Below are 24,479 nucleotides of genomic sequence, written 5' to 3' on the forward strand. Positions count from 1 at the left end.
ATATATATATATACATTTTGATATATACATACAGTTTGATAATGAAGATAGACACGTGCTGTACTGTAGTATTTATTTAATCGAATCTGAATTCATCGAATAAATAGCCCCTTTAAGAAAATATACTTGCACATATCCACTATGCTGAAGAGAATCATTTGCATTTTCTTCAGGCTCACACCATCCGGTTGCTGCACCGAGGTCAGGTTGGAGCACGAGCGCCCTCAGGTGGAGATTTTGGACACTATTCAGATTAAAATGCGGGTTTCAGACATACCTTTGGGACCTGCAGTATGTTTATCAATGTAGTGCATGCCAGCTGAGCAGTGACACGTGGGACTTCACTCAGCTGGTTAGCGGTTGTATCTATAGATGTAGAAAATGTTGTTTTCAGAGTCATTTGCCTGTGGCAGTAGAAAGACCAGATTCATCCATGTGCAAGGCTGAATAACCCAACCTCATATGTATCCATTCCAGTCTTCTCTTCAGTGGCTCCTTGTTAAATTCAGAATTCACACAACTGTTGGGTTTTCTTTCTAATACTACTGAGGTGACTGTTGTTGTGAAAACTAAATAAATAAAACTGAATTGAATTGAAACAAAAACAGAAAGACACAAAAACTTCACCTCTTCTCTGCCTAAAAGTGAAATATTCCAACACATGTTGTTCAGATTGCTGTAAACAAACAGGCAAAGTGCATGCACCCATGTATTGCAAAGGGCTCAAATTACCACTTGCAGTTATGGCGTGGCTGTGCGGGCCATAACAACTACGTGCAGTGTCGAAAGACCAAACAAACCAATGTTAAACCTGACCTCCAGCTGTGGCCGCAGACATTTATTTTAGAAAAGCCACACACACACACAAGAAACCACAGCATTTGAATTTAATGTCAGTGTCACAAAACCAAAATGAAACAAAACTATTCACAGACTCTCCTGCAGCATCCCAGTGAAGGACATTTATCGGTGCTGATGCTGGAAATAAATGGCTTGCAGTGTGAGAGCTCTCGAGGAGAGATGCAGTCAGTCACAAACATATTCTTTATAGTGAAGCATGATAACATTTAAAACAAGGACTTCAGCATTATGGCTTAAACTCCATTGGTTCTGAAAGTGCAAAGACTTAAAAAAAAATAGTACACGCGTCAGGTGAAATCATCCTGACATTTTGCTGCCGAGTCAGAGTCCTTCCATGTTCAAAGACTTCTTTGAACAATCTCTCCTGGTCAGTGCTTATAACTGCCAGACTACCAATTTATGCTCTCTTTGTCTGGGATTCTTATCATATTATATTGCACTTACTGCCCAAGAACAAAGTCCCAGGAGGGTACAGTGCTGTTTTGAGTTACAATTCTAGAAAGTGCTGTAATTTTATTGCACTGCTGGTTTTGCTTCGCTTCTAAGGTACGAGCGCACAGTGCTGATGTCGTAAGCAAAGGTCTGATCAAGTCCGAAGCCAGCGGATGACTGCTGTGGCCAGTTAGGGAAAGGAAAGCGACAAGCGATAACAAGCGCGTCATCTGAAAGCTCTTTCAACAGCTTCTCTCCGAGCACCTCCATCTGTAAACCAGCAAGAAGAGCCAAATTAGCACAGCATCAGATGACCAAAAGCAGAGGAAAACAATCATTCTTCACGGGAAAAAAACCCACTCACCACTCCCGGAGCAAGGAACGCTGTCACATTATTGTATGGAGACAAATCGGTCTAAAAGCAAGAGACAAACATGGTCAAACTACAGCTATTACCAAGTGTAAAAGACTATATTTCTATCACAGTCTTACCTTCCAGAAATCTTTTTTAACAAAGACTGCCTCCCTGGAGGGGACTCCTGTCCAGCAGGCCTTGCTCCTGGCATATGCCACTAAAATGGAGTTTATTTCAAAGCCTGTGGACTGGAAACCAGCAGCAGAGGCTGCAAATACCTGGCAAGCAAACAGGAGGAGTTTCCAAAACAGTTCAACTCACAGCATATTCACAGATACCTTTTTCTCTAAGACAGGTACACTCACTCACCAGTCTTCCATCTCCTGATCCCAGATCTGCCAAGCGACCTGATCTACCCTCAAGCAGCTTCATCACGTTCGCAGTCTGATCTTTACTGGAGGGCAAATAGGGCACCTGGACAACAGTGCAAACATGCAGTGAGTCAGTACACATGGCAGGCATGATGTCTCAAGACTCTCCTTTTCAACACTGCCCTATTGCACAACTGACAGCATGCATTACAAAGTAATTGACATGAAAATATCCCAAATAAAATACAAATTGCTTCCATCTGTTGTTAAAGCTCCAAATTAAATGTACTTCTCTTCACAACAGTCAAGCCTGCTGTGACTATAGCCTTGAGTCAGCTCTCCCACTCACTGTCAGTGGAACTGCTTCACAATAATCTTCCAAATTACAATCTCAGCAGGACTCTCTGGTTCCCAGTTGTGGTAAACACTTTAAATCTGCCCATTGTACAAAACCATTTTTCTCCTAGCATAACATGTTTTATTTGAGCTATAGCTGGAGTCATGTCATTAATCCAAACCACACGCATGCGTACACACACTCCTCTATACGAGGTAAACTGGTAAAAGCAATTTAAATTATTGCATATTCATATTAACAAAAGATCATGGTGCAGTTCTCCATAGAAGGTCATCATGATTAGACTTACCGCTGTCTTCTTTCCCACATTTGTTGCATGGAGCTTTATGCTCCAAAGCAAGCAAATCAATGTTAATGTGCAAGTTATGTTACATGATCTGATTTCACACATGCAACATTTGATATGTGAGTCAGAGCAGGTAGGTAAAAACCCTAAATCTCAGGGCGATCTCAGGTACCTTGAGCCTCCATGGGATTTTGCGGAAGCCCGGTAGGGTGAAGAGGCTCCATAATCCGTACAGGCCTGTAAGCAGAGCACCTGTGCAGGCTGAGAAGATGGGATGAGGTCTGTTGGTAGGGAAGACCCCGCTATAGTTTTGCAGGATTACTTCAATGGAGTCTTCCATGGCAAACTGTGGCAGGAGGGGTTAAAATACAGCAAATAAGTGGAAATATTACTGCAGCCTGTATGAAACAAAATGCTACTTGTATGTGAGATATTCTGATTAACTTACTCTCTGTTGTAATAGAAGGAAACTGATTTATTCATGTTGAGTAATACTGATTCTTTTAAACATAGATAAAGATACAGGGTTTCAGAAGTATTTTTGTGATAGTGGTTTGGTCCTTCAGAAATTGTCTAAGTGGGAGGGTGGCTGTCTAGAAGAAATTCTTAAGGAAAGAAAAGAGCGAGAAAAGGCTGAGGTATGACCAATTACACAAGAGGAGATCAGGAGAACAGTGAGTGTCTACAGCCATCTAAAAAAAAATAACACGGTGGAAACTCTGCCATAGTTTGGAGCTGCATTTACAGCCTGTGATGCTGGGAATTGTGTCATAATCTATTAAATTATGAATGCAGAAAAGTCCTGTTAGATTTTGATCCACCGTGCAACACATTCTGGAAAGAATCTGATTGGTGACAGCTTCATTTTTCAGCATCACAATGATCCCAAACACACTGCTAATAAAGTAAAAGCAAGCATGAATAGAAAAAGACACACAGTGGATCACTATCAGTCATGAATTGGTTTCCCCAGAGCCCGGACCTCAACATTACTTAATCAGTGTGGGATCATCTTGACAGAGAACGGAACAAAATGCAGCGAACATTGAAAGAAGAGCTTTGAGCGTTTCAAGAAGCCTGGAAAACTATTAAGACTTCAAGACTATGTAATCAAATTACCAGAAAGCTTGTCTACAAGAGTTCAGTATATGTTGAAAAATAAAAGAAGACATGCCAAACATGGACTTTCAAGCTCATTAGAATTGTACAAACTCCTGTTTTTGCTTTATATACTGCATTTCCATGCATGTTTGCACTCGTTTCAACAAATTGCAGTGTCTATTTTCCATTTTCCTAGCAAAATATAAAGAAAAGAGGAGAGGCTCGAGGTTTTTCAATTCAATTCAATTCAATTTTATTTATATAGCGCCAAATCGCAACATAAGTCGCCTCAAGGCGCTTCATAGATACAGAGAAAAACCCAACAATCATATGACCCCCTATGAGCAAGCACTTTGGCAACAGTGGGAAGGAAAAACTCCCTTTTAACAGGAAGAAACCTCCGGCAGAACCAGGCTCAGGGAGGGGCGCCCATCTGCTGCGACCGGTTGGGTCAGCACTGTGGTTATCAGAGCAGTTAGAGGCAACAAAATTGCAGATTTCAATAAATTCACTGTGATTATCTGGCTCGACATTTTCCATTTCATAAATTAATTCTAATTTAAATGACTTCCTTTCTGTACTGCAGTTTCTAATTGGACAATAAAACTTAAGACCAGTAGTGGCCATCATTCTGACACAGCTTACCTGCTGGATTCTGAAATACTCCATATATACATCGGCACCTTTTTAAAGAAACTGGTTACCATGTAAGTTTGTAAATGATCATGGTGTGAGTTTGCCTTAAAATATTCACAGAATTCAGCATTTACAGCAAAAATCAAAAGCAAAAAAGTTTTAAACTATATATTTCACACAATCTAAGAAGAATTTGGTATATATATATATATATATATATATATATATATATATATATATATCTTACTATCGACCTCTTGTATTTCACGAGGAAAGCAACATAACAAATAATTTCAAATTCCTCTTATCACTATTAAGACTATAAAGCAAGCTGATTTCCACACCACATAGCATACACCACCAGAGCAGCGTTTCCGACAGCAGGTGGGGCTACAGTGACCTTTCACTCGCCCACAAACCTTCTAGAAAAAAAAAATATTGACAACATTTAGGTCATGCACCGAAACTACTCGAAGGAACAATCCTGTTTATTCTCGACAACAAGGAGTTTTACCAGTACAAACTATCCCGAAAGAGCTATTTTCAGACACGCAGACATATTATAAGAGTTTTAGATTCTGGATGAAGTCGATGCAAGCGCATGCACAGTTAACCCACTCACAGCAGGACAGACAAACAGTTCGGTGTGTGTGTGTGTGTGTGTGTGTGTGTAGACTGGAGAAATGTGCAAAGTTCTAACAACACCTGAAAAACTCAACTATTGTTGACAGTTAAGTCTGTCTACCTTACCTGACCCTCCCCCTCGTCTCCTGCGCACTCAGCAGCACGCACGCACGAACAGATCGTCCAGTCAAACAGCGTTCAGTCAGCATGTCCCGCCCTCTCGCTTCACGCACTTCACTCACACCCTATCAAACGTCTGCTTACTGCCTGACAAATGAGCTCTGACTGAATCCGAGTTGTACTCCACGGTAATTTCATGCCTCCTGGGTCTGTGCTGCTTATCGCATGGCGCAATAGTATAAGATAAGCCACTTAGGATTCAGGTGTGAACGCGTAAAAAAGCCTCTAATTAAGGCTGTTATATAAAAATAAATGTGTTTAAAATGCTTTAAATAGGTGTTTAATTACGATCATACATTTCAGGTGTGAATCTCTCTGCTCCATCTAATTATAGGCGCGATTATAATTGCAAAGATATTTTTTGTTGTTGTTGTTCATTTCCGCCGCGGCCTCATCCCAGACTCATTGAGCCGAAAGGTTCACAATAACAATATTCATCAGCATTCAGGGGTAGGCTCTTATTTGCACAGCCGCTTGTTCTCTGAAGTGGGGCTTTTTTGCTTCATGGGCGGGGGGACGGCAGAAAAACCGACCGACAGTGACGCAAAAGGAGAGGCTATTATATTTGCTTCCTGAAAAAAAAAAAGACGAAATTATGCTCCTGAGCTGGGAGTTTATTGGATGCAAGAGAGAGCTGTAAAACAAATATTTGGAGAGAAAAAAAACTGATAATAGAATGGACTTGTATGGGAAGGTAAGATTCGCCATTTTTAATATATAGGCAAACTATAGCAGATACCCATAAAAGGTTTTTATCCCTGCACTCTTGATTTTGCATGGCAGGGGTCTGTACACGACATAGCCTACTGTTATCTGTTACTCTGACGCCCGTCAAAGGGTGAACTACAAAGGTTTTCTCTTTCTCTAAATATTTCAGTTGTTGACAGTTGGACTGAGCTGCATGCTGAGTAATGTAGTCAAATCTCTTCTTTTGATGCTGCAGTTTTCCTCCGCTCTCCTCCGGTGCAAAAACTACAACCCCCGTCTACGGGGTGACGGTGACGTCGCAGACACGCACGAAACCCGCTTTTCCACCCTCCTCGTGTGCTCGTGCTCGGCTCACGCGGGCCAGCCTTTTTCGTCAGCTCGCGGGGTGGAGGGGAGGGGTGAGAGGCGGGCGCGTGCCAGATCGGAGGGGGACAGCTCCCAGGTGCTGAAATTGGTCGGAGCTCCACAGAGAGAAAGCGAGAGGCAGAGGGGGGAAGAAAACCAGCGCCCGCGTTAGATTCAGATATATACATATATTAATATAGATTTAAAAGAAAACGCATTCTACTAAAATAAAAAATAAAACAAAAAACAGGGCCAGATACAGATAGAACCGAGGCCTCCAAAAACAGGTTTGTTCACATAAATGTCCTCAACGCTTCTTCTTCTTCTTCTCTTTTTTTCTGTAGCTTGTAGTCGTAATTGCGTGGAAGAATTTCATTGATAGATAAAAATGACCTGCCCAGAATTGGTCGCCGAAACACTAGCTGGCATGCGGCTTCTCGCTCATCCGCGGGGTGTAATTTTATAGCAGAGCTTCTTGCTTTATGCGGTGCGTGTAAATGACATCGTTGCAGCGATATTTTCAACACTGTGTCCTTGCAAAAACACTCCTCGGTGGTGTTGTTTCATACGCGGAAGCGAACCGAAGTCATGATCTTGTGTGTGATGGAGGTCCGGCATCATTTATTAACTGCACAGGTTTGGCACAGAGGCTTTGTCGGAACATTCACCTTGGAGGCGGATATGACTGTGCTGGTGTCGTCCTGTTCGTAGTACTCTCGTCCTCGGAGGTCGCTGGCTGCTGACAGCTTGCACTGAAACGGTTTGGGTAGATGCTCTGCTAAGGTGAAAGATCCATGTGTGCTCTGTCCTTTGTATAACACCAGTGTGTGGTAATATGGGATGAGATTTGACGTTTTTATCAAACAGAAGTCAATTTCTAGAAGAAAACTTCACAGAGGAAAAAAATCAGTGAGTCTTAAGGTTTAAATAGCTCAATACAATATGAATAGGAGTTGTGTAAAATTAAACATTAAAAGATCTGAATCTGAAATATTGCCCTCGCTCTCTCTGCCATAACATTAATCATCTTCATATGTTAAAGAAAGTATTTTAAGAAAAAATCAGGCTTTTAAAAGTCCTGGTTATCCAACAGTCATCGATACAACAGCTTGTGGTGCTGCTCATGCTGGTTTGCCTTACACAGCCTTCTGTCACCTCTGATCTGGCCTTGTAGAACAAGCTTGCACTTTTTACTCTGCATCTGTCTGCAGCACTCTCTTTTACTTTGTGGTCAATGGACATGAACCATCTTAAAAAGCACTTTTCTAAAAATGTTTCCAACCCTTTGCATTAACCTCCCCTCCCCAATCTCTTTTTTTTTCTTTCTTTTTTTTGCAGATGGCTGCCACTCAAGATGCGAAAGGAAAAGGAGAGGGAGGGGAAAATTTTGACTATATGTTTAAGCTGCTGATCATTGGTAACAGCAGCGTGGGCAAAACGTCTTTCCTGTTCCGCTATGCAGACGATGCCTTCACCTCAGCTTTCGTCAGCACCGTGGGCATCGACTTCAAAGTGAAGACTGTGTACAAGAATGACAAGAGGATCAAACTGCAGATCTGGGTATGAAATATTCAAACGCGAGCATTAAACATTTAGCGACATTGAGCCACAAAATATTTGACTGACGACCTAGCCAGAAGAAACAACTTGACAAATTTTGTTGAGAAGGAACGCTCTTTTAGAATCCGGATTCCTATGTAATGCCGTCTGAGCACAGGCAAAAGTTTGTGTTATATTTGAGTCTGTTTGAGGACGTAGGAGACCTGAAATGACACCAAAGCAAGCTTTAATGGTGATAGTCCAGGGCATAAACAAAGTCCAGAATCTATCAAATGAATTGCAAAGTAGGAGTTCCAAAACTTAGTAATCACTAGGAACATCAGCTAAGTAGGAGTACTCGACAAAGGAAAAGGGGAGACTGAGATAAAATATATAAAAGGTAATACAGGAAGTGGAAACTGCAAGGAACACAGACACAGAGAGCAACACTTAGCAAAATAAAAGAGGAAGAGCCACAACTGAACTGATAAAAACAAAAAGACCAACACAAAGATGAGACTGAAGGAACAAAATGGGAACACTAAAGGGAACTAATAAACCTAAAGTCAACTATGCCTAAACTACAACTAAAGACACAAATAACAAAACAATAAAGAACCAATCCTGAGCATCAGAAGGAGGAAAAACTCATAAGCATAAGGAAATACAAAATGAAAACTATACAACAATCTCTCGTTTCCCTCCACCTTTGTGTTCCTGCTGAATGACCCCTGTTTGTAAAAGGCTGTCAATCTATCACTTTGTCCTGACCTCTGTCCATATCTTCTTGTGTTTCAAGGATTCGATTGCTTTATATTTGGCAAAGTAAAAAAAAAAACCCACAACTGCACACAAAGGTATTAATTTAGATATTGGATAGAACATAACCACTTTAGCTCTGTATTTGGATTTGAATTTTATCTATTATCTCAATTGACATCAAAACATATCTCTAGTGATTTCTTCATCATTCCTATGGATTTCTCACATTTCTCTCTAATTTGTTTACATTCTTCCAAAGCAGTTGATAAGTTTGCAAAATTTTCCCCGTGATTGATGTCTTTTCACACAGAGAAAAATCCAAGTGAACCAAAATGCATCACTGCAAACCACGTGAGAATGGTCAATCTGTTTATTGGCCAGATGTGACCGCGTGCGACGCAGCAAAAGTAAATACAGGAAGAAGGTGCTGTGCTCTAGACTATTGGAGAACATGGAGAATTTAGGTGTGAAGACGCTCTTAGAAAACGTGTGGTGCATTAAGCTGGTCGCTTAATTAACTCCATAAAGCTTCAGGAAAGGCTATAATGTGTTTGACACTCTAGTGTAAGCACTGAGACAGATGGAAGCTTCAACATCATTGACAAGATACTAGTAAGTGTTAGTTTGCCGCCCAGTGGGAGAGGAAACAGAAGCAACACCTTCTCTAGAACGTGTGGGAAACTGAAGAATGTCTGAGTTTGTTTAATTAGGAGTTCATCTGAGCTGTGAAACCAGATTGTCTCACTACACCTCTGAGATAGTGGGGAGAAGCAGAAAGCTTCTTGCTCTCTTTCTTTTTCTTTGACTTCCTTTCTACTCACTTACTTTCTGTTTTCTTTCTGTATTGCCACAAGTGTCAGCTTTCCTTCAGAGGTTCTGCTCTCTTGTTTGTCATCATAGCTGACTTTCTCAGCAATTAGCGATCCCCCAGACATTCGGCGTCTGCAAATCACATAGCGAGACAAAGCAAAGGCGCTTCGTCAGGATGTGGAAACAGACTTTGAACAGTCAAATAATTGGCTAATGGAGTTAATGTGTTTCCATCATAAGCACAGAAAAGCATAGTCAGAGAGAAAATCACTGGCCTCGCGTTCATGTAATCAGCCTATTGCTTTTAATTGGGCTAAGAAAGAGCTGTGGCACACACTAAGTGCCCATCTAAGGTGATGGGTGTTGGCTAATGTCACTGCGGTATGCACATCCTTAATCTGCTGAGGGATAAAACCGCATGTTGCATCACAGAGCTGTCCCTACTGTCGCATTAGGCTGAGCTGAATGAAACCAAGAGTGCTGGCAGCGTCATCATAGTGGAAAAACAGAAACTCACTTCACTCAATGAAGAAGAGAGTCGGGCTCCCTCTCCACTTGAAGCAGTCAGCTTGTTGGATTGATTTCTGGTGAATTGCAGACTACAAGCGAAGCTTTTCAAGGAGCTCAAATTCTCTGTACTCAAGCAGATTTTTTCCCTCTCGCTCCATCTTTTTAAGCAACTCACTAAAACATCCTTGAAATGCAAAGGTCATTGTCAAGCACTCGGCCAAGAATCAAAAGGCTTCTAAAACACTTCAAACTGAAAGAAAGGAACAAGACTGTGGTTACACTAGCATTCATACGATTGGAGGATAACTTCATATATGCACAGTGAGAGTGAACAAGTTTCTGAAACATATCTTCCCCTTTTTATGTTGGTCAGTCCACAAAAAAAGCTGTTTATGCAGAACCACACAGACTAGCTGCTGACATTAAAATGCACGTTTGCATGCATTCGTTTTTGCAGCATTGTCAACTGACAAAAGGTCCGAGCCGTGCTGTGCGTGGAAGCTCGGCAGGCTGTGAGCTCTGTCTTTGTGGAGTGAAGGTCAGAGCTGTCCTCTGGCTATAACAGGCACACTGTTGCGGTTATGTGCAGTATGACAGAAAGCAAAAGTACTGTGGCAAATACAATCCACTGCTGCCTTCTGGGCTTCTGTTTAACAAGAGCCAAGTAGATCAGCCAGAAGTCCTCTGTCATGTTTCACAGATGGCTGTGAGCACACTTGTTGTGGGTGTAACAACAGCTCAGTAAACATACAGTATCTTACTGGGATTTCTGGTTATGTAACTGTGTGTAAAATTGCAGGTCTGCACATATTTAAGCAATCACAGGAACATTTATCGTGATATAGCTGCCTGGATCTATTTTTCTTTGTTTCTCATGAACAAAAAACTTCATCTGTCTGTACTGACATCTCAGCAAAGCCTGTGGCGAGTGCTTGCTTTTGCCAGGGCGATCTGTGTGCAGTGTGCTGCTCCTCAAATGCTGTGTAATCACTCGCTTTGCTTCTGAGCATTTGGTCCAGACTCACAAACAGCGAGCAGGTTTCTCGAGGTTCAGATCATTGTACTTCTATATTTAACCCCCTTTTTCTAAGAAATATATGTCACGAGGCTGGGCTTTTAATCCTGCACCACTGAGTATTCAACACTACTGAGCGATTATCAATTATTACTGAGGAGAGAAAAGAATCAATCACATCAGCCAAAACTGAATTGCTCTTTTTTGGCACTTCATCAATGCATCACCAGTGAGGCAATTAGTATAATGATTGTTTCTGCATCATGGGCACAGTAAATGAAGCTGTGAACATGTGTACATAACATTCCAAACTTGAGTTGATTTAAACCAAGCAAATGTCTCAGTTTGAATCATGTTTGCGCAATCGGCTTATTCATATGTTGCATGTGGCTGAACCTGACAGTGTAAAGTGCAGTTAGCTGCTCACAGCAGTGATAAATCTTGTTTTCTGTGCACAGGACACAGCGGGCCAAGAGCGCTACAGGACCATCACCACTGCCTACTACCGCGGGGCCATGGGCTTCATCCTCATGTACGATATCACCAATGAGGAGTCCTTTGGTGCTGTGCAGGACTGGTGAGTTATGGCTGCCCATATTCGTCAGTTTTGTGTGACAGGTGTCATCTCTAGGCCCTTTTTATTCTGGATATCATTTGCATCACATCAGCATATCAGGCCTGTTTGTTTTCATAATGCATGCAGTTCATATCTGTTGAGGCTGATGTGAGTAATGGCAGTCTTTAGTCTGATTTTAAACATGCTGTGGTGGAGCCTGTTCCTAAAAATTATCCAACTTCAAACTTCATTTCTAAACTCTCTTTAATTTCCGAGGTCCTGGAGAAAGTCTTCATCTCCGGTCTCTCAGTTGGATCATGTTGTTGGAATTAAAGCAAATACAGTACAAAGGTTAAAATCATATTCAGCCGGGCTATACAAAATTCTCATGCACCCCACTTTTATGTGGGGCCCTCAGCCTTTTTTTCAACTTTTATACTGGTCTCAGTATGGTTCATATTAATGTTGCACAGTTTTATCTGCCACTGGAACATAAATCTATGATTCCTCTGAAAGGCGTACTGGGCTGTCTGGAGAATGTTAACACATGGATGCACTAAATCTTCTTAATTGAAAAAACAAAAACAGATTTTATTGTGTTTTTTATAAACCCTCACCTCCACCACTTTGACCTTTTTTTAAAAAAGTTTTTTAAAAAGCCCTTTGCAAGGAACCTGGCAGTTATCTCTTACTTCTGATAAATAGATAAATGCTGCATTTGAAAATCCGTTTTTATTCTTGGGCTTTTAAATCAGACTGAGTTCTGAGTATTTTTATTTGTGTTGCTTTTCTCATGTTTTCTCACTAAATGTTTTCCTTTTTAATTTCTTGTCTTTTTGTTCAGTGTTTTATGTCATTTGTTTCTTTTAACTGTACAACACTTTGGTCAGCAGCTGCTTTTAAGTGTGCTATAAACTAAACTGGACTTAATGTTGTACATGATCGATACTTCTTCTATTCCTCTCCTGTGAATATCAATGCATTTGCTATGCAGCTTTCTTTGAGTGTGCAGGAACTGTTTGCATGGACTGATTAAATTCTGGTGGTCTTTCTTTTAGGACACTGGCATAGGTCAAGTCTCACCTTTACTTTGTTTATTCATATTGTGGGACAACACTTTCCTTGCAATTATTCAACACCACAACTGTTTAATAGCAGATAAGACTGTGACATAGTCATGGATATAAACTTAACCTAACTTGTTAGCGGAGATAGTTTGAGTTCCTTGTGAGTCTGAGCTGTTTTAACTTTCCAAAGTCCTCGCAGTGGCCACAGCACTGTCTCACATTTGACAGGCTTGTTATGTAGTGTTTGCAGCGCTGTTGTCAGATTTAAGAATCAAGGAAGGGAACTTGTCAAGGTCATGGCTGCGGTCCATTCATGAGTCACTGAAGTGTCTGCGGGGTGTAACAGTAAGTCTGAGCCAAGTCCAAATATCTGTGATTCATGATGATGCACCCAAGTCTAAAACGGGACTTAGAAGGCTTCATCGAATCAGGAAGTGGGTTTTGGGTTAGAATTTTCACTCTAGCAACAAGAAGTTCTCCTCAGTGTAACCATTACAGCACAACAGCATCAAAGATTCATTAAAACATCAGATCCACACCCCCCCCCCCCCCTTTATATTTTGCTGATCCTTCCTCTTGACTGTACAAAGGTGTTGGGATGGGAAACATCTTGTAGTTTATTTACACTGTTTCTTGCACTTTCCCAGCCTCACCCACTGCCAGGCAAAAGAGATTACAGGAGCTCAAACATGCATTTTTGAGAGGAAAGATTTGTGAATCATCAGAGGCTCATCCTTATGATGTAAATGTTGTAGCAGCTGCACTGAGTTATACATATTGCGGCACTTTTGCAGTTGATCCAACTTCATACTTTATTTCTAAAGTCTCTTTAATTTCCGAGGTCCTGGAGAAAGTCTTCATCTCCGGTCTCTCAGTTGGATCATGTTGTTGGAATTAAAGCAAATACAGTACAAAGGTTAAAATCATATTAAGCTAGGCTATACAAAATTCTCATGCACCCCACTTTTATGTGGGGTCCTCATAAAAGTGGGGTGCATGAGAAATTCTTTGTGTGACTTGTATGATAAATACCATTACTGTAAGACCGCTGTCTTCTCCGCTCCAGTCACTCAGCTGTTAAAGTGTTTAATCTAACAAAACGCATATTTGTTGTTTAACTGGAAATGAAATGTTTAAAAAAAAATCTGCTGGGGTTCTGTACATCAGCAGGAACTGCTTCATATCATCTGCCTGATTGGTATTCAAGTGCTTTTTCTGTTACTGTAAGCCAGAAAGGCTTTCTTGTAAAGACAGCTCAGAGCCAGACACACCTATTATTCTTTTAAGGCCTGCTTGACACTTTAATAGAGCGCTGCAGTCTGAGCACAGTCTGTGATGGGTATCTCAATTAATGGAGCCAAGTGTGTCACTCGCAGCAACCATCCAGGAGAGTCACCTGTGAACTTGTTCACCAGACGGTGCACAAATCCATCAGCTGTACACAAAAGAAGAGGCTCTTTTTTTACCTGCCACATAACCAGAATCCTTCTTTTTTTTTTGCCTTTACCACAGGCCTCAGCTCTGATTTCTCTCTCTCTACCTTGTTCCTTGTGACAAGGTTGGAGGAAAAAAAATAGAGGTTGCCAAGGCAACGGCTGCTTCCCTGACAGTGGCTGACTAAAGCCTGTGACGCGCTCATTTCCTGCCTATGTCATAGGAAAATGAGGGAAGCGCTGTGAGATTGACATCAACTGCTTAAGATTCCAATAAAATAAATATTGGACAGCAATAGGAAAAAAGGCACTTACCTGTTTAATTTAACACCTCTTAATTACTTGTGTTGCTTCGTTAAATGCGATACAAACACCAGTGCTATTTTTTTCTTGGTCAGTGAATAATACCTGCACGTAGATTCAGACTGACCCACATCTGAAGCAATAAAACAAGACAGAACTGGACAGAGAGCAGCGGTGTGCCGACATCATGCTGCTTTCTCTCTCTCTCTCTCTCTCTCTCTGAGATGTTGTTTCTTCCTTTTTCTATGGCTGGCTCCTTCTCTCCTGTTTTCAGCCTGTGGTGTGTTTACTGCCCTACTTTCTGTCAAAACTGCAACACCACGGGAGGAATTTGTTCCTTAAATTCCTTCCCAGATTGCAAGCAGCCTGCAGAGGTAAGAGCCATTCAAGCAGCTCACTGATTTGCTGTGAAATCCTTGTTCATGTGGATGTCGTTATTAGCATGTAATGATATTAACACTTGACACAGTTCACAAAACTATTTTAACAATGGAATCCAGTGTTTCCCGTGTGTGTGTGTTTGTGACTAAAGCCAAAAAGCTTTATAGCTATCTAAATATAAATTGTATATATCTAAAAAATAGCAAATAATCACCTACATTACAGCAACAGTGACTACGAATTTTCAGAACAGAGCTGCCACTGACCCACTTTTCCGCAATGCCATCAGTGACTCAGATATGACACGATGCCAAACAAAAGGAGATGCAATCATTGTTCATGACCGACCCAAATGGTGGACAGATTTACATCTTGCCCTTTCTTCCGGTCCAATAAAAAAGTGGCACAGAATCTGTTTCTAGCACTTTCTGAGAAACCCGGCAAACAGCACTAATGTGAATGTGATGTATTTTTGTTGTGTTTTCTTTCTGATTACGTGCAGGTCAACCCAGATAAAAACCTACTCGTGGGATAACGCGCAGGTGGTGCTGGCTGGGAATAAGTGTGATATGGAAGAAGAGAGAGTGGTCTCGGTGGATAATGGCAGACTGCTGGCGGAGCAGTTGGGTGGGTCTCAGAGCAACATTCAGCACTTGGTGTTTTTAAAACTGGGTTGCATCACAGTCTGGTTTTTGCAGAAAGACCTTTGACATTTATTTGTTTTGTACAGACAGTCAAGGTTGTTCTAAACAAACAAAAACACCCCACATTTATCTTGTGATCATTAATCGGTCATTTCTACGTTCTGATCCCAAGGTTTCGAGTTTTTTGAGACAAGCGCCAAGGACAACATCAACGTGAAGCAGACCTTTGAGCGTCTCGTCGACCTAATTTGCGACAAGATGTCTGAGAGTTTGGACGCTGATCCAGCTGTCACTACGGGAGCGCCCACTGCCAAACTCACAGACAGCGCTCCACCCCTCCAGCAGCCCGGCTGCAATTGTTAGTGAGCCATGTCAAGGAGCAGGAGAGCAGCACAGGTCCTGTAAGGTGGTAAAAAATTGTTCTCCCTGAGCGTTATCACTCCTGCTATAGTGCTGCTTTCCCCTGGACTACACTTCAAACCCCGTTTAGTAGTAGAATTACAAAAATCTGTCCTATTATCTCTTAACTTTATCACCTTATATCAATAGCAAATAACCAGGAAAACAAACGTGGCTGTTGTAAGATGCATAACATTACAGTATAACTTGAATACACAGACACCATATTCTCATTCTTTGGCTAGTTAGTGTGGTTACAAACCAAGTATGTTTCATAGGCTGCAAATAGTTCACACTGTACACTTAATCCTTAAGACCTTTAAAAGCTATAATAATGATGATAATACCTTGAAGGATAGTCAGTGAGTGCTTTAATAAGCTTTTTATTTTTTATGTTTTTGTACAGTATGTTTTTTCCTTTTATAGGTTCCTGAAGCTGCCAAATCTATGATTTAGTGCACTATAGGATGTAGCGGCTTTCTTTTGTGTAACGCGTGTGTGTGTGTGGCTGTTGTGTGACTGCACAATAAGTGAGTGCGGGTTTGCGTGAATGCGAGTATTATGTCCGACTGCAACTTCGCCATCTTAAAATCATCTACCTTGGAAAAAAGTGGCCTTTTAGCATCTTCAATACGGCCTCTGTAAGTCCCTCTGTCCTGTTTTACTGTTGGAGTGTGTGTAACGTTGACGTGAGTACTGTTCCACCCTCCGCTGTCTGTAGATGTGATTCCTCTAAGTATATCTAATAAGTATATCTTAAGCAAACATTTCCATGTGCTTAGCCTCCAAGACACTCTTTTATAGTTCGATCCAATGAGCATGCTGCCAAAAACTCAATAATGTGTGCTGTTTTATTTTAAGATAGGCCTTACCCAAACCTAACCATCCCCTGCTCCATATGAAAACAGTGATTTAGCATTCCATTAAAGGAAAAATCTCTTACTGTCAAAGCACAGCTCACTGTGTGCGATACACAACAAATGATCAGCTCTGTCATGGAATAAACAGCCATATATTAAAATATGTTTAAGTTTTGACTCAGCATGCTTAAATTCCATGTTTGTATGATAAAATGAAGTCCTCCATCCTACCTCCACCCTCTGAAAAAATTGACAACAATGTAAAAAGGGAAACTTCTCATAGCGGGCATATACCGTACTCTAGTGTCTTAATGTAATTCCATGTAATAGAAACGTTGTAGGTTGTTTGAAAAGCCAGAAAAGTTTCAGTTCTGCTAGTCTTAGAAGAAAATAAATTGTGCCAAAACATTACAGTTCTTTTCACATCGTCGGTTGTTTGTCACATAGTTGAATAAAAGCTCTAAACAATTGCATGAAGTCAGTCCTGATATACCTGTGTAGATTTATATGATAAGATACTGTATATATCACGCTGTGTTACAGATTTAGGAGCATTGTCATGGCGTTCGCCGTGAGATGCAATGGGCCAATAAGTGCAATATTTTATGAATTATACCCTGTACATAGTTTCTCCCGTCCTCGAGTACAATGACCCCAGCTGCCGTATGTGAGTGACAGTAGGTCAGAATAACTCGTAAAACCCGAGGATGTGCTTCATTCAGTAACTGAATGTGCGACTGTAAGTGTGTATGTGTGCGTGTACCTGCCATATTGAAGAGACAAATTACGTAATATAGTGTACTGTTTGTGTATACCTTTTGTACAAATGTATTCACATACTATATGCTGTTCCTGCTAACTGTTGGTTGTTGACCGAACTTGTATTATCATGTCAAAATGCAGTGTTGTTGTGACAGATAGTCAGGGAGAAAACTTAGTCCATGACATATGCCATACTGTTTTACTAATGCCAAGAATAGGAATACACATGAACTAGTTTAAAGCGCCTGCGTGTACACATCTGTGTATGTGTGTGACATTATGATTTGATGCCAGTAGCCATGAAATAAATTACTGTAATGATCGCATTCATTTCATAGAGGGATGGTTAGCCTCAGCCCAACAGTCACTCGAGTAAAAATGCCATTTTAAAATATTATGTCTTTACATATAACTGAATATATTTATTTGTTGGAGTGCAAGCAGACTAAGAAGTATGTTTTTGAGATTATAGGAAATAAATCCAATTCTATCTGCGGGCGTTTGTGTCCTTCGTGACTCTTTGTTCACTCGTGAAGCGTGAAGATTGCTCTCCAACCCGCACCTGATGTTTCAGTGAAACTGCTCTGGTCCCATTTTAAGGCAAAGTGCGCCACCTAGTGACACGATGCTGGATTAGCACCAGAGCGGAAGTGACGAATTTATGGTGAGTCGAACCCACTATGACTATATTGTACATTTGAACGTTGTACTTTTATCGCACTTATTTTGAGTAGAAAATGTTGCATTTATCGTTTTATTTACTTTTTTACTATAGTTTTACCTGATAGGCATTGTCATAGGTACACACTGTTAACTGTAACTCCATTGGAGGTGCAATAAAAACACAATTGTGAAGCTACTTTAAGTATACAGTCACCAGACATTTCATTAGGTACACTTTGTTAGTATTGGGTCAAGCTTTGCTTCATTCTTCATGACAAAGTGCTGAAAACATTCTTTAGAGATTTTGGTCCATATTGACATGATCGCATCGGACAGTTACTGCACATCCATGATGCAAATCTCCCCTTCTACCACATCCCAAAGGCGCTCTGATGGATTTAGATCCAGTGACTGTCGAAGCCACTTGAGTACAGTTGTCATTTTTAAGACAACAGTTTGAGATGATTTGAGCTTTGCTACATAAACAGTTTGCTAGGTAGGCTGTGGTGTACTTTGGGGTGACTGTAGCTTGGTGGTTGGTTGGAGGTTCGATCGCTCACTCTACAATCCAAACGTTGCAGCAGAAATTGAGAAATTAAGACTCGTCTCCTGCTGTCCTAATCTGCTGAGCCTGCGTGAATTGTAGACCACACTGTCTAACACTTTTGACAGTTCTTAGTTGACAGTTCCAACTGCTTTAGTGTTCAACATGTTGTGTTTTCCCTGTTCTCTTGTGCATACTTTGGTTTAGTCTTTCATTTATTTAATGTTGCCTTCTGATCAGCTCGACGCATTCTGGCCATTCTACTCTGACCTCTGGCATCAACGAGTTATTTTCACCCTGAGAACTGCTGCTCACTGGATATTTTTTCTTTTTCAGACTGTTCTCTGTAAACCCCAGAGACGGTTGTGAGGAAAAATCATAGTAGATCAGCAGCCTCTGAAATACTGCCATGTTAAAAGTTGCTTAAATCACCATTCTTCCCCACTCTAATGCTCCAACTGAACTTCAGTAGGTCATCTTGACCATGTCTACCTACGTATCTACCCAAATGCACCAAATTGCTGCCACGTGATTGGCTTATTAGATATTTGCATTGATGAGATGCTAATGTTGTTTGTCCTAAATTGCTCACAAAGCCTATCCTTGTTGTCACAGGGCAAACTCTGGTGCGCATCCTGGACAGGCCGCCAGTCTATCGGGGCTAACGCATAGATGCACGGGATCTTTCACACCTATGGCCAATTAAGAATCATGAATTACCCTAATACCCACGTCTTTGCCTCAAAGACATCATGTCACTCAGATGTACAGCTGCTTTGTCTTGGCTCTTCCTCTTGAGCATTTCAAAGCAATTTGTGCATTCATAATTGCTGAGAGACACGTGCTCTACAGCAGTGGTTTGCCTTAGTATTTTGCACACCAAAGGGCAAGCCACAATTTCAAGGCACCGTATGAAGAATGCGAATGAATGTGATGTTGGTTTGGGATTCGACCGGAGAGAAATGTCAATATTAGTTTGTTCCTGATTTTTGGTGCCCACCGGTGATATAAGTTCGATGGTAGATAGGGGGCAGGGTTTAATAAGAATATTTTCTTCTTCCTGCTCCTTTTCACACATGGTTGTTGTGTTTTGTTGACAGAAGATGTGGTTGTTTTGTTTGATTTGTAGCACCAAGTGTGAAATAAATAAAAATGAAATGAAATGAAATGAAATATTCATATCAGCAGAAAGTTTCTATTTTTTCACTGCTGAAGTGTCAAAACTTATGCCTCAATCACCTTATGAGACACCTTCAGAGTTCAACAAGTGGTCTTGCTGAACCCTGATTCTTTTGAAGTAGGTATGAAGAGATTGTTTTATGAGGAAACTGTGACTCAATTCTCCAATACCTTAAAAAACAATCCAAGCAAGAAGTGATTAGGCAGAATCAACCCATGCTTTTATTTAATCCATTGCATATAAAAACTTTTTTCATTCTTTTTATTTGTTTTTTACATAAAGTTGTATGATCTACAGTGCTATCCAATAGACTGCAATTAACAAGGAATCCATTAAAATAAAATTTTAATTGTCCTGTGAAACGTCCAGACAAGTTGGCATTCTAAAGACATAACCCAAAATATAATTGTCCCAAAGACCTTTTTTTTCTTCTTTTTTTTGTCTTAAAGTTACAGTTTGTATTCTCCTTTCATACCATAAAAAAATAGAACACATAATGAGAAAAGAACCCACTATTTCCATTGGTCCAGGGCTGTTTAGAATCTACAGTATGTGTGTCAAAATAAGAGTCCATGTTTCAGGACAATGATGCAGTTGCCCAAACCCCTTGAATCCCACCCCATACCCCCACCCCTCCCTTCACTACACAAATATAATAAACCCTTCTCCTGTGCAGGCAGAGAGATGTCAGTGGTTTTGGATATTGCAAGTAATGTGAGTGGTCGTGCGGGCAGAGCATAGATAAGCAACACACTGCCAGTGTTTCAGCCATAATTAATGCAGCAGTGGCTGAACATGCAGATGTGTCTCGAAGCCTCTGTGCTTTGTAGGGCCGTAGTCAAGCAACAGCTATACACTACTGTTGCGCCCCATTCAGTGTTTCTGTAGCTGCGAGACAGCCACGCAGAAGCAGGTGATGCGGCAGCCAAAAAAGCGACTCCCGCATCACGTCTCCTGACAGGCTGAATCACATCTGTGAGTGTAGAGGCAGAGCGTAAAGGAAGTGTGAGCTGTTCAGACCAGGTCTACAGCAAACTCGACTCTGGGGACATCCGGCTGGCTATAGGCCACACATCACTCATGTGGTAAATCTCAGGCTTGCGGTCGAACCGAGTCTCCGCACACGTCTGCACCGACGGCGTATTTTCAAAGCAGCGCCGTAGCTGCGAGACAGAGCAAACCGTGTTTGGCTGTGATTGTGGAAAAGGCAACTTTTCTCAGCAGGAGATCGGGCCGACCCAAGCCAAAAAGATTCACCACTGCAGCAAAAAGAGAACTAGAGAATTCAAAAAATAAAAAGGCTAAAAGTAAATGACGTGTTGAATTTAAGGCACAGCCCATGGGCCAAGGAACAGTTTCTTTTTTTTTCTTAAAAAAAACAATTTGGCTTTCCCTCTCTCTTCACTGAGCTACTTCTCAGCTAAGCAACATGTCGATGGATCGTTTTTGTTTTGTTTTTTTCTTTTTTGTTGTTTTTCTTTTTTTTTTACACTGAAATTCATGTGTAAATAAACATTCTCTCAACAAGAGGTACATAATACAGCCACGCCATCACCAAAAGGGATGATAAGAATCAACCATTTACAGCAAACTGCATTATGATAGTAATAACATTAATAATTATATATTATGTACAGCACAATAAATATATGTTTGTAAACAGCGATAAAACCAGAAAATTTTTTATTACAGGTAAGGGCTCTGGGTGAGGATGGGGGGAAAAAAGAAAGAAAAGTATTGGCACAAAATGAAAGATTAAATAAAAAGTTTTAAAATGACACATAATCAAAACGAGCACTCTTTAAAAAGCGGTGTGCAGTACTTCAAGTGGTTTTTTTTTCTTTAAAGAGGTGGATTTTCTTTTAAATATTGTATGTACACTGGGGTTAAAAAGTATATTTGGATATTGTAACCTGCAAGCCTGCGATGTGGTCTATGCTACAGTAAAATATTTACTGTACCATCTTCATAATGCAAAAAAACCAAAAAAAAACACACACACACACACACACACACACACACACACACACACACACACACACACACACACACACATACACAAAGAGGGGGAAAAAAAAGAATCAAGCAATAAATAATAAATTGAGGCGTAAAATATGATAGAAAAAAGTGAAGAGTTTTGGCTGTGATGTAGGGCGACAACGTTCAAGCCTATGTGCGCACGCGTTTTGGCGAGTTTAAATAAAACAATAAATGTAATCATAAACGAATATATGTATCTGTGCAAGAGTATCTGGATATCTGTAGAGGATATCTGACGACTGCACGATGGAGCTGATTGTCTTGTCGAAAACAAAGACAGTAACTGGAGTTAACGTCGTGTAGGCAAAAAAACCCTATAAAAACAAAAATGTGTTCGTGATGAAAAGCACATTTACAACAGGTAAAAGAAAACACAGTGACTGGAAAAAAGCAGCAGTTCTTGATGTGCGTGTCAAATAAGGGCAAGAAAATGAAAAGAAGGACGATAAAAAGCTTTCGTAGCATTTGTATAAAATCACCCTATAATACCATTTCTATTTCTGTATACTTGGAGCACTAAACAAGCTTCTAAAAAAGGTGCTTTTTGTATCAACTACAAAGCATTGCATTGTCTTAGGATGTGTTCAAAAGAACTGCAGGCAACGACAATTAAATTTAAAGGCTTGTAACAATGTAACTGAAGTGTGAAAACCTCGGCTTTCACGCTTCCTTCTCGGTGAAGACGCTCACCAAAAACAATAGTTATTATGAATGAATTCCAAAATTCAAACTGACAGGACAAACCAAATATGAGTACAGTGGCATGGAAATAGTAGTATAAATGCTATTGGAGCAAGTGCAAACAGCTCAGAACACTCAATGTAACCCAGCTGTAAAGATATCCCCTTCAAGAAAAAAAACAAAACAAAAAAACACTGAATATCTACGACACGTTTCTCCCCCATTAGTTTCCAAAAGTTCCCTCGTTTTCTTTATTTCTAACAAAACAGAGCCTAAGATTGCAAAAGTAAATTCTAGAAAATATCTGAATCTTACATACAGTACGATACAAAAAAATTAAAGAGGTCTAGGACAGCGACACAGCCGTTTCGATTTGAGCTTGGTGTCAGTCAGGTTTTCAAGGAAGACTTCCACAGCAGAAATGTGTCTCAAAAAGTTCCCCGGTGTGCTGCAGCTTTCATCTCTGCGGCGCCCCGTCAGGTTTTCTCGACCGGATGACAGCATAACGTGCCTCCTAATTTGTAGCGGGAGGGGGGGGATATGACCTAACCGAGAGGGAGGTTCTCCTTGAACACGCCAACAACTGTCTCTGTAGAGTATGGGCACTTAATAAAACACGGAAACACTGGCAAACCTTCGGGCGAGGCTGAGACGAAGCAGAAAAGGAGGAAAACGTGATGTTACGTACAGTAAGAACAGCACGGAGGAGACTGAACTGCTGGTCCACAAACTTAAGCCTGTAAAAGGGAGGGGGCTGTAAAGGTGAAATAAAGACACACCACTTCAGTACAAATGGGAATGGAAAGGAGTTTTCCTGAGTGCAAAAAAACTTGAAGTAGTACCAGTGGGCGTGTCTGAACAAAGCGGGCAGGGAGGAGTGGCCAAGGTGGGGAGCAGCGCACGCTTTGGAACCAGAAACATGGATGTATAAAAACCACACACAGATTCAACAAAACCCAAAAAATATTCTATAAATAATCATCTGTCATTACTAAGAAGAAGAGTTAATCAGATGCTGTCCATAAACTGCTATGTGTCAGGGGATTTCGCTTTCTCTTCTTCCTCCTCTTCCTCCTCTTCCTCCTCCTCTTCTGCTACCTCTTCCTCGACAACACATGATTGTGAGCAGGGTGTTTCTCCCTCTTCTACTACCTCATCATCATCGTCATCGTCCTCCCCCACCTGTTCGTCCAAAGGTATCTCTGTTGATTCAGAGTCCTGCGTACAGAGTGTTTTAGAATCAGTACAGCTGTTTTCCTCCTCCTCCTCTTCCTCCTCCTCCTCCTCTGGCTGGCTGCCGCTGTCTTTCTCAGTGTCCGACTCCCCGTCCTCCTCCAGGGTGAGCTCGAATTGGAACTTGTCCCCTCCCGGAGGTCGAGTGCTGTCCTCAGGCTCGTCCAACGCAGGGGAGGGACTTTGGGGGATGGTGCTTTGGTACCACTCTCTGTTGTCTTCTAATGTGTCCAGGATGTCCTGGGCATCCGGATGGACCAGGTCAGCCCACGTCTCCCACAAAGGGTGGACGATATAGTCTATGAATCCAACCTACAGAGGACACGCAGGAAAAACAGGACTCTCAGTGTGTGTCTACACAGCACACAAGTACAGTACACTTATCTGCCTGTGTGTGTGTTACCTGGCTCTTTTCTACTGAGGCATTGTGTTTGTCACACATGGGGCTGATCTCCATGCCCCTCTCCCGTTCTCGGTCACCTTGGCTGAAAAACTCTTCCATGATGCGATCCGTCCACTGCCGGTACAGCTGCAGAGGCTTGGTGGGGTTGCTCAAATCTGCACAGTGCACCATGTTCTGGAGAACCTGAATGTGACCGGTAACACAATCTAAAACACAGCGCCAATGTCCCAAAAGACAATATAGACAGCAGCAGGAAATACTACAACAGAGACGTGGATATTAGACAGCCAGTTTTACCTGTATCCTGTCAGAATAGTTATCCAGCAGTAAGACACCAGAGCTGGTCACTTTCTTAGTTTCCACCATTGTTTTCAGATCAGCCAGCAGATTCATGTGCTTGGACATGTCTGTAGCTAGCACCTTATAAAGACCAACAA

At 41.2% G+C, this 24,479-nt stretch overlaps 3 protein-coding genes across 4 annotated transcripts in view; 1 reads left to right on the forward strand and 2 right to left on the reverse strand.

Moving 5' to 3' along the window:
* Positions 1-201: 201 nt before the first annotated feature.
* Positions 202-5,198, reverse strand: LOC146621394 (ATP synthase subunit C lysine N-methyltransferase). The gene is made up of 6 exons (XM_085368411.1): positions 5,151-5,198; positions 2,836-3,009; positions 2,018-2,122; positions 1,786-1,926; positions 1,658-1,708; positions 202-1,563 (listed from the first exon to the last, which is right to left on the reverse strand). The coding sequence occupies exons 2-6, from the start codon at positions 3,001-3,003 to the stop codon at positions 1,375-1,377; spliced, it is 654 nt and encodes a 217-aa protein (XP_085224537.1). The 5' UTR covers positions 3,004-3,009; positions 5,151-5,198; the 3' UTR covers positions 202-1,374.
* Positions 5,199-5,880: 682 nt separating this feature from the next.
* rab3c (RAB3C, member RAS oncogene family) lies at positions 5,881-15,749 on the forward strand. The gene is made up of 5 exons (XM_085368412.1): positions 5,881-5,898; positions 7,596-7,817; positions 11,352-11,470; positions 15,136-15,260; positions 15,450-15,749. The coding sequence occupies exons 1-5, from the start codon at positions 5,881-5,883 to the stop codon at positions 15,638-15,640; spliced, it is 675 nt and encodes a 224-aa protein (XP_085224538.1). The 3' UTR covers positions 15,641-15,749.
* Positions 15,750-22,555: 6,806 nt separating this feature from the next.
* pde4d (phosphodiesterase 4D, cAMP-specific) overlaps positions 22,556-24,479 on the reverse strand; it is a 153,267-nt gene continuing 151,343 nt past the window's right edge. For both annotated transcript variants that reach the window (XM_085367373.1, XM_085367374.1), the window contains exons 13-15: positions 24,340-24,462; positions 24,043-24,225; positions 22,556-23,951 (exon numbers count right to left, since the gene is read on the reverse strand). In XM_085367373.1, coding sequence (XP_085223499.1) covers positions 23,436-23,951; positions 24,043-24,225; positions 24,340-24,462 — 822 coding nt within the window. In that variant the 3' untranslated portion in view covers positions 22,556-23,435. The remainder of the gene's footprint in view (positions 23,952-24,042; positions 24,226-24,339; positions 24,463-24,479) is intronic.

Source organism: Diplotaxodon limnothrissa, linkage group LG12 (assembly GCF_057381915.1).
Source record: "Diplotaxodon limnothrissa isolate DT_005_m linkage group LG12, D_limnothrissa_male_GT1.1, whole genome shotgun sequence".
NCBI lineage: Eukaryota > Metazoa > Chordata > Actinopteri > Cichliformes > Cichlidae > Diplotaxodon > Diplotaxodon limnothrissa.